Genomic DNA, 10,368 nt, shown 5'->3' with positions numbered 1-10,368 from the left:
GAAATATTTCGTTTTAGCTATTTTACCTAACGACTGCCATCTAGCAGCAGGAAAACTTTCATACAGAATTCGTTCATATTCGCTTGCTTTGTCCAGCTCGTGAAGTGACGAAGCGACTAAACGCCTGCTGCGCTCTAGTGTCCCGCGCGTGATTTATTGTCCCGCGCCCAAAACTGGGCGCATGCCACTTGCATTTTAAACTGAGGCTTCTCTTTAGTAAAATTACTTCATGCTCTTAAGAAACAACATATTTTACCGCCGCAAATTTAAATGCGAGATCTGGTAGCAACTCCAATCCAACATATCAACACCAGGCCTACACAACTTAAAATTGTGTGTTGATATGTTGGATTGGAGTAACATACGAAACAGGTGCATATAGCAAATATTCTCCAAATACGATTTTTTCAAATATTTCCCAAATCGTATTTCATCGTACTGTCGCGGAACTTTCACCCACCGTATAAACTTTCACCCACCGTACAATTAACGCAGGGAAGCATTGCGAGTAGGGATGTTCAAAGCAGAATATCAGCGACTCATTTATAATGCTTGCTTTAAATGCGGTGTCACCGTTTGTACGGGCGACCAATTACTTCGCGATAAGCTTCGCCTAATAATCAAGTGTGAATAGGATGTATTTACCGCCGCAAATTTAAATGCGAAATCTTGATAGTTTGCGTATTAGGCACCTAATAGCGTTGTTCATATTGTTTGAAAGTACAGATTTAAAGCCTGTTTTAACAGTGATTGCTCGGACCAAGCCATGGTAAAAATTTACCGAGTAAAAGTTTTACAAAAGTATAGCAACCATAGCGTTAAACCATTTTAAGTGTTTAAGAGAATGATAATATTTGCTTTTCAAACACGTAAGCTGATCAAAATGTAATAAAATGGCCATACGCATTATCTACGTAATTTTATTTATCAAATATATGTTTCGATCATTCCCTAAAATCTACGCCATATTTGAACCCCTTTCGCATCAAAGGCATAAGTTAAGTGGGGAAATTTTCGGCCCATATCTGTTTTTGCTTGCAGAAACAAGTTGAGGAAGATAAAAAAACAAAATATAAAATATATAATATAAAATACACAATACAAAATACAAAATATTAAAAAAAAAAAGTATAAAAAATAATAAAAAAAAAATAAAAATAAATATAAAACAAAACAAAAAATAATAAAAAAATGGATATTCAAAAACAAATTAAAAAAAAAAATTAAAAATAAAAATATTATCATTTGAAAAAATTAAAAAAATTAAAATAAAATAAACACTAATCCCTGAAAATATACCTCTTGACAAAATATAAAACAACCGCACCCCGTCAATTTTTTTATATTTTCTTAGCGACTACCATCCGGTCCAGAGCTCCGCAACCTATTTTCACTTGCGGCACACTAACAGGGCTAAAAATATTCGGCGGCACACCTACGAAATATCTGACGTTCGACAATAAACAACAATAGCAAATATCCTGGGCTGTCCAGAAAAATAGGGAGAAAAATTTGACGTTTTACTTTATTTTATATTATGATTTTTCGGTTTTATGGGCTTCCTAAAATATTTTAAGACGGCCAAAGGGACTACAGTCATAAGACCGAGATTAGAACAACATTAACGCCGGGATAAAACACAGTTCGGAACAAGACCAAAACATGACGAATACCACTTAGCCCTAATAACATCTAAATCAGAAGTCCTAACCCCTCGGCTCAACCTAAGTTCATCACTAACTCCCCTAATAATTCCAACACTAATATATTTTCTAACCCTACATATTACCCCACCACTATACCCTCTAACAGGGGCAAACAACTCTATGTCTAAACACCGGGGCTCCAACGGCGCCTTAACCGCCGTTCAAACTAGAGCTCCAAAAGTTCGAGACCATTCAGGCGATATTTTGTCCATGTAGGACCTGTTTGAACTAAGAATTGTTTTCGACAGGTTTAGTTCTTTTTTATTACATCTTATTATGTCAGTGATATTTATGCGTACGGTATTTGGCTTTATTAGGTTGGTTGTCCTAAAACTATGGCATTGTAGATTATTCCGCGTTAGATATGATATTTCATTGGTTTTAAGCATATGGATAATTAAATCAATCCCCTTTTTCACTTTGGTGTAAAATTTAAAAGTAAATGTTCATTTGTACTCCTGCTAGTTGAGTAAGTAAAAAAGAGTTTAGAAAATCGACTTACGGCGATTGAACCTACAACACAGATTTTACAAAACTTTTATAATTGAGAAAAGTTCTTAAAACAAAAGTTACACCTGGAATATTGCATAAGGCCAAAATTCCTGCCTTGATGTACCGTTTTCGTGTTAATTCTACTGTAAAAAGTACTCTTATAAACGCAAGTAAACTTCTCCGGGAACGTCGCGGCACACCTGGCATGGTCTCGCGGCACACCGGTTGCGGAGCACTGATCTAGTCATTAGCTGTCCGCTATAATTTTGAATTTTGCTATAGTTTTTTTCAACACACTTTTGGTTTGTAATTTGTTTATTATATTGTGAGTAACACATTCGAAAAATAAGAAGAAAAATATATGAATTTTGCGGTTTGCGCAAATTTCACAGACGCGTTTATTAGAATTCACTTTGGTTAACATATTGGCTACCATTATCGAGCAACGTGTTAACTTTTTAGGGAGCTAATTGCGTCATTTCGTCATTCAAATTAAAAGATCTACATTCAAATTAAAAGTTTTACCTAACAAACGCAATATAGATCTGTCCCATGCGTTGGGAACTACAAAGAAATGCCTTTGAAATTACGGTCTATTTACAAAACACCTCTAATTTGTAATCAACGGACACAAGAGCACTTAGGGTATAACTAACATCTGAAGAACGTATACAAGATATAGAACTATAATAAAAAGGGGTGGAGGCGATTGATGAATTGCAAAGAACCACTGATATGGACCAGGTCTTTCAAAATACGGCTAGCGGCATTGCAAGGATCGCACAAAACAAGTTTCAAGGGTCGTAGGTTTGGAATCAATTTCACAAATAGCGGAACGTAAGGTGTAATTTATCTGCCTGACCTTATGCAAATGTCAAGCTTGGTGCATAACAAAACCACTAAAAAATAGATCACTACAGCACATCAATTTCGAAACAGGTATGAACAAATGTTCTGTTTGTCACTGTCAAGCCTGAATAGTGGATAAAACTTTTTATAATTAAAGTAGTCACCAATCTAGCCCCGACATTATATATTCCATAGGCCATTTAAAACAACTCAGTCCTAAATTACACCAAACATGACTTGAGAAGAATTAAAGTATTTTGCTGCATTTTTTAAATTTTGGAAGAGAACGTAAAAAAATCTTCAAGGAGTTTGTTAAATCTTTCAGGATAACGAAGGTGCAGGTTGTGCCTTCCGTCATCCCAAATTTCCAATCTAAAAGTAATGTAAACAAACCGGTTAAACAAAAGCTTTTCCGATCAGTATGTTTTTAATTTTGTTATAAAGTGTATTTTTTAAGTTGATGAAAATCGATCAAAAGTAGCCTATAGCTTTTACAGTCTATTATGTATCTTAGTATTTTTAACCACATTTGAAAGCTTGTATGTTAAACGAAATTAATAAAATAAATAAAAAAAATGGGTAAGTATGGATTCCTGTTATCAATTTTGTGCAATTACTTCGAGTTTTTTATGTTTTTGTGGAGATACTCAGCTTGAAATAACTGAACAAATAGATCTTTTCTTCCATGCAAAATGAGCGTTTCCGCTTTGATATCTGGCAGAAGCTGAAACACAGAAACTGAGTAGTTACCATGACGAAGCTAGGGTTATACGAATAATTAGATTATACCACTGAAAGGGGCAATATTTATTTTTACAATAAACGGGCACTGTTTAACCAATTAGCTGATGCAAGTTTTTGAGACAACGCATAGTTAAACCCTTTAAAAACTTAAAACGGAATCGTAGACAGGGAGTTCTTTAAAAAACTTGCCTCTTTTTAGTATACTTGTATAATACAACGTTTGGTGGAAACACACAACAAGACATATAAAGCACAAATATCTAAGCAAATACCCTTTCCAACGACTACAAAATTAAAAATACGGTGTAATATCTACGACGAAATAAGACCTAAACTTGTTGAAAAAGCCCGTAACTCATCGCAATAACTTGTTTTCGCGCGACGTCCTCTTTAAATTAAACTTAAATTCCAATTTTAGCACAACTACAAACGTAATAACAAGTTCGTTAGCTTATTTGTTTTATCCCGTCAGAGTATGACGTCATATTGCGTGTATTTCAGATCTTATTTTTGACCTGGCCCGCCACAGCATTTTAAGTTTCTCATGCGGCCCGCGGTTAAAAATAATTGCCCAGGCCTGCTCTATAAGGACTGGCGATCGCGAGACGAATAGCTCTGAAGACCGGAGATCGATGAAAATGTTGAATGGTATACGGTTTTAAAATATTAAAAGCGACACCGTAGTAAAAACAAGTCGTATAACTTAGAACTTAGACTCTAAAACATTCAGCAACTTTTCAAAATGTCAATCATTTATTTTTGCTTTAGGCTGTCTAAATCTGCTTCTAGCCATTTAGGTACCTCTGATTCAGTTTAAATCTTAATTGTTCCAACTATTAGGTAATAGTCCTATTTTGGTATTATGTGGTTTGTTCCCACTAGTATGTTATTCTAATTTTGGTCTCATTGTTAGAGTTCCTAGTAGAGCACTAAAAAAATACTAAAAAATTCTATACTATACTGAAATAGCTTTCAGTGTACTGTGATATGTAAGCCGTAATCGTTGGTCAAAAAGCAGCTTCAGAAGGGCTAGACTCAAGTTGTGAACACACATATGTGTGTACATATGCTTCATTGAAAAAATACTGTAATACATTTATTGCTAACTATATGTTAATTGATTGTTTGCGAAGTAAAAAAAACAACTTTTTGGTAGAGTAGTACAACGAAAAGCCATCGCAGACTCACCGAATCTGTCGATCTATGATGCCAACAGGGCAGGTCAGAAAAACAATTAGCCGGCAATGAGGTTAGAACTCACCACCTGTTAGTACAAGCAACTTCATAATGAAGGGGATCAAAAGTATCGCATCAATAGATGCAAGACACACTCATATATGTGTTTTAATAACAATTGTGATCTAGCCCCTCGGAAGCTGCTTTTTAACCAACGATTACGGCTTCCGTATTATGTAATATACCGAAAAGCTATCGCGAACTCGCCGAATCTGTCGATCTATGATGCAAGAAGGACAGGCTAAAAAAACAACTAGCCTGCAGTGAGGTTCGAACTCACGACCTCCGGTCAAGCCGGGACCGTCGCTCTACCAACTGAGCTATGCAGGATCAGAAGGGAACGAGTCGAGAAACAACCATACGCCAATACTTGCAACCTTTTGTTAGTACAAGCAACTTCACAATTAAGGGGATTAACAGTAGGTAAAGTTTGTGTAGAGTTTAGATTCAAGTTTGAATTATTTATACTCGCATTGCTTAATTAAACCAACCAACCTTAATAAAAAGATCAATTCGTCCATGTTTATCTCCATATTCTTCAAACCTCATATAATGGTCGCAAAAGGCATGCCAAGTTTTCTCAAAATACTCTTTTCCATAGATGTTAAGCATAGGTTGCTTCATACCGTCACTCAATGATGCAAGGTCTCGATGTTCTAAATATGCACAAACATAAAAAATATTGAAGGGTGTTTTATCATATAGCCTGCGATGACTTTAAAGTAAATATTTTGCTCTGAATCTTACAGATATTTTTGATGGTGACAACTTCTTTTACGCTAGCAAATCTTTATACAACTATAACTTAAGTGTCTTTAAATCAAGAATTTTTCTGGCACTGCGGGATAACAAAAAATAAAAATAGAAATAATATTCATATATAAGCTGTTTACTTTCTTAGTGTATAAGCTTTGCATTATTTTATAACAACTAAAATGCAACTCACTTCGAAACGTAATAAAATCCTCTCCGGTTAAGTAGGAACGACCTCCCCACACAAAAAGTTTCCGAACTCTGTCACTGAACTTTGCAGCAAGTATACAAGCAGACATTGAACCATTACTCCAGCCGACCAGTGAATAAGAAGCAAAGCCGAGAGCCTAACAAATACAAACAATTAAAAAATAAATCATTGACAGGGGCAGCTCCAAAAAAAAAATAATTTTGCACGCCGCGCGGACTTCAATTATGATTTTTTACTATATATTAATCTGTTTAAAGAAATCAATTCAGCCAAACGGCGCTATTACAGGTGGTGCCATATATGTGGCTCATACTATTCAAAGCGCAACTTGCGTAATTTAGGTTATGAATGCTCTTATTTCTAGCAATGTTCCCAAAAAGCGAAACTTTAATTTATACAATGAAAGGTGAACAATTGCACACACATATGTCTTTAAAAACTGTGATTTTATAGCCCAGTGCTCTTTCCCTAGGATGCACCAAAATATGCATGCCATACACAAGTACGAAAAGGTATACAAGGCTGCATCATAATCATTATTAACCATTAATGTTAAATCGCCGTTGTGAACTAACATTCTGATTTCTGAGACATGCGGTCTTTCTTTTTTGCCTGACTATCGTGGTGCAAGTTGTATTCCTGTTTTTGTGTAAAGTTTGAATGCTTTTTTATGACATGCAATAGTACTCGCAAGCAGCACTTTTACCGACAGTGTGTTAAGCTTCGGCAGCTCCGCTCGGTTTAATTGACAAGATGATAGTGATGCAAAATGATTTTTTCAGATCTCTTTTTACCTTAGTTCGCCATCGCAGACTCACCGAAAAGCAATCGCCGACTTACCGAATATGTCGATCAATGATGTATGCAGGACAGGATATAGAAAAAACAACCAGTGAGGTTCGAACTCAAGACCTCCGGTCATACCAGGGTATAAAAACGACAATTTAATATCAGGCGGCAAGCCAGAGTTGTACAAGCATCTCCGAATTCTTGGAGACAGCGCTTTGTAACACCTGACTAATTTCCAGACCACAACCACGATTTTGCCTTACACTGCCTACTCGGCGGCCATGTAACGAATAGTGTCTATAGTCTGACGCAGTCGTCTGATTTGCTACATTAGGGTTCATAAACTTTTTTTGACGCGGACCCCTAAAAAAAAGATGTGAAACTGAAGTGGAGTTTAAATGCATTCGTTGTTGATTCGAAAGGTTCAACACAACCTAATGCACAAATTTACAAACAAACTCTGACCTCCATTAACGCGGCTCCATCATCAGCATCGCGGGTTAGGTAATTAGGTGGAAAATCACGATCGGGTGGTCGCGAGTTTCCGTAACCTCGGGGATCAAATCCAACGGCCGAGAACTTGTCCCGATTCAGCAATTTAAGGTTGGGTTCAAAGTCAGTTTTTATACAACCTATAAGTTACAAAAAAAAATAGATGAAAGAATGTAATACCTGATGAAAGTCTAACGCAGGTTGCTGGTGGGGTGGGTGTAACTTTTAAAAGAAAATGTTTACACCTTTTCCTTGGTGTGACGTAGTTAAATTCGTTTATGATTAGGGCGACAATTTTTGACGGAAAGAATCAGAAATTATGACCTAAACCTAAAACATTGAAATTTTGACAAATTTTAAACTAACATTTTTTTGTAAAATTTTAACTGGATGACAATTTCTAAAAGCTGACTATAGTTTTCTATTAATTTTGTAAACGATTCTGTGCTTTTTTATTCGATTTTGACTTGAAAGAATTTTAACACATTTTAACCTAACGTGTAAATTTTAACAAAATTTAAACTTTTTTGGGCAAAAAATCGCACTTCTTATTATATTTATAACGTGGCAAGCCATTATCTTTTTCAATTCGTGTTTAACATATTTATAACACCGATCTTATGACATAAAACACCTTTCACCTTTTGTGTATAATTACTTTAGTGTCTGACTATAGAGACCAGTGGTTCTTAATCCTTTTATCCTTTTTACTACCGCCCCCTTTATTATATAATAAAAAATATAGTTTCCTCACCATAGAAAAAGAAGGCCAGCCCCACCAAAATAATTTTACAAGACCAACAGAAAAAATATCCAACATAAAATATATTATTGACACTCAATCCAAAGCAAATCCTCTCGTAAATATTTCATATTACCACTAACAATTATTTTATCTTCTCCCAACCACAATTAAAACACCCCCTCCAATAAATTAAAAAATGTCTTATTCCCATTCAACGGGTTAATAGTTTCAACACTAAACTTATGGTCGTACAATAAATCAAATATTATAAAAGTCATGGTTTGTTTTAATTGAAAAATAATGAAGTTCACTTACCCAATACACCAGGCATAAACAATAAGACATGATCTCCCTTGCCAACTTTTTCATAATACAAATTCACTCCGTTAACCAGAATCTTGGATCCACGAGACATTTTGGAAAAACTAAATTGGTAACATGCATAATTTTTAACAGGTCATATTCCAAGCATACTATGAAACTTAGTGGCGATACGTCCATAAAAGTAAAGCAGTAGTTATTCTTACCAAAAAAGTTGTAGCAAAGTTTTTGGCCAAGTAGGTTTGTCGTTCCAAGTATTGTACGGAACGAAAGCTGACTAAGTCGCTTCACAAAGTAAACTTGTCTTTGTATTTCTTAGCTCGAAAAAGCAGACCGATAGTACACCAGCCCAATCACGATTTTTCAAGGTCAGACTTGAGTTGACGACCTTGTGCGCGCTTTTCACTTGAATTGAAATCAGTGAAGCGTTTGACGGGCGCACTGAAATTGTAGATCAGGTAGTAGTTGAACTACAGCACGAACTCAAAAATGTTTACCCGTTGAGGTAAAAACAGCAAAGTTGTTTGTGCGTATGCCAAACTCTGATACATATAAATAAATACAATTTGAACATGGTTTAATTTTTAGATTCCGTCGAATTATGCACTAAATCGCGTAGCTTTTCCTAAGTTAACTGTTTTCAAACATTTAAGTCAAACGCGAATAAATAAACTTTTTAAATACAAATGTGGACATGCTCTTTAATTTGAGGGTATCAAATTTTATATATATGAATATAATAAACAGCTTCGTAAAGATTTTTTTTTTAGTTTTTCAGCAAAAAGGGGAAAATTGATTGCAAAAAAGCTCGGTTGAACCTGAACAGCGTTAATGCCATAAGATTACTGAAATGCAGCAAACCGTAAAATAGCTCAATCATGAAAAGCCTACAAAACTTTAGGCCAACAAACGAACACAAGTGAGGTGTCATGGTATTCCGTTGTCCATGTTGTTTTTGTAAAGATCTAACCTGGCTCAATAATGTTTGATTTACGATTCGTTGTGGTACTCCACGATTTCTCCTTCAATACCTACACATCACTCTCATTCAGGAATTGGTTCGTTTTTGTTGTTAGCTTGTGAATAGCTTAAAATTTGAGCGTTTCCAAGTTTCATGTGTGGTTTAAATAAAGTGTGTGTAAAGGTCTTGCCTGCTGCTCTGATATTAGAAATATTTGTCAAATGGTTGATATGTAAAATAATGCTCAAAATAAAATGAATTACAGTATATTTTATTACGTTTATATTTGTTAATGCTATAATGGCTCGACAGTTATTTGTGTTGCACTTAACTAGACTTGCGTTGCTCTGTGACAACTATAAACGGTTTCTCGAACTGGTAGTAGGCTAAACATTTACTAAAAATGAAACGAACTAGAACAGTGGTTCTTAATCGCGGCTCCGAAAGCCGCATGTGGTCCTTAACCGTCTTTTTAGCGGCTTCCATTAGGATTCACTAACTAAAACGATTGATCAGAAGCATGTTTGCACACGAGATTGCTCAACAACAGCAGGGGATTTTAGATTATGTGTTTGATTACGTAATTTTGTGACGTCAAATCTAAAAATTTCCATGCCCCCTATTACTGGATCCGCCCCTGCATTACATACTGCGATGCCAATACAACTTTTGAAGAAAGCCTGCCTTCTTTAGGAAGAAAATAGGAAGTAAATGGAAAGAGAAACATTTTGGCTTCTTTGATGTGCTTTTAGGTTAATAATGTTGATATTTTTGCGGATCTTGTTTAAAATCAGCTGCTCAAATTTGGCTCCGATGTTTAGAAAGGTTGAGAACCACTGAACTAGAAGATGCGTTTTATGCTTGTTTGCATTACCATTTGCAACAATAAAGTTGATGTCTCAAACAGGGAGTCGAACCGTAACCGAACCGGAACTTTATGAACCGGTTTTGGGTCAATTTTTTCCGAACCTGAACCGGTTTTTATTAGATTTTAAGGAGCCGAACCGGAACTGAACCGTATAATTTGAAAGTACCTGAACCTTAACCGAACCCGAACCTGTAAATAAAA

General features: G+C 35.5%; 1 protein-coding gene across 1 annotated transcript; it reads right to left on the bottom strand.

The window, feature by feature from the left end:
* Positions 1–3,638: 3,638 nt before the first annotated feature.
* Positions 3,639–8,440, bottom strand: LOC146135582 (serine hydrolase BPHL-like). Its single transcript, XM_083395868.1, has 5 exons — positions 8,333–8,440; positions 7,246–7,412; positions 5,974–6,127; positions 5,523–5,683; positions 3,639–3,771 (listed from the first exon to the last, which is right to left on the bottom strand). Exons 1-5 carry the CDS (start codon positions 8,430–8,432, stop codon positions 3,661–3,663), a joined length of 693 nt encoding a protein of 230 aa, XP_083251994.1. The 5' UTR covers positions 8,433–8,440; the 3' UTR covers positions 3,639–3,660.
* Positions 8,441–10,368: the final 1,928 nt, after the last annotated feature.

The sequence above is a fragment of the Ascidiella aspersa genome, chromosome 8, assembly GCF_963924565.1.
Source record: "Ascidiella aspersa chromosome 8, kaAscAspe10.2, whole genome shotgun sequence".
Classification (NCBI taxonomy): Eukaryota; Metazoa; Chordata; class Ascidiacea; order Phlebobranchia; family Ascidiidae; genus Ascidiella; species Ascidiella aspersa.
This window is presented reverse-complemented; position numbering and strand designations above follow the sequence as displayed.

Coding starts and splice junctions, on each gene's coding strand:
- LOC146135582 (XM_083395868.1), bottom strand. CDS start 8,432: ATGTCTCGTGGATCCAAGATTCTGGTTAACGGAGTGAATTTGTATTAT. Junction 6,128..7,245: donor ATGGAGCCGCGTTAATGGAG/GTCAGAGTTTGT, acceptor TGTATTTGTTAG/GCTCTCGGCTTTGCTTCTTA. Junction 3,772..5,522: donor GAATTGATCTTTTTATTAAG/GTTGGTTGGTTT, acceptor TCTGTGTTTCAG/CTTCTGCCAGATATCAAAGC.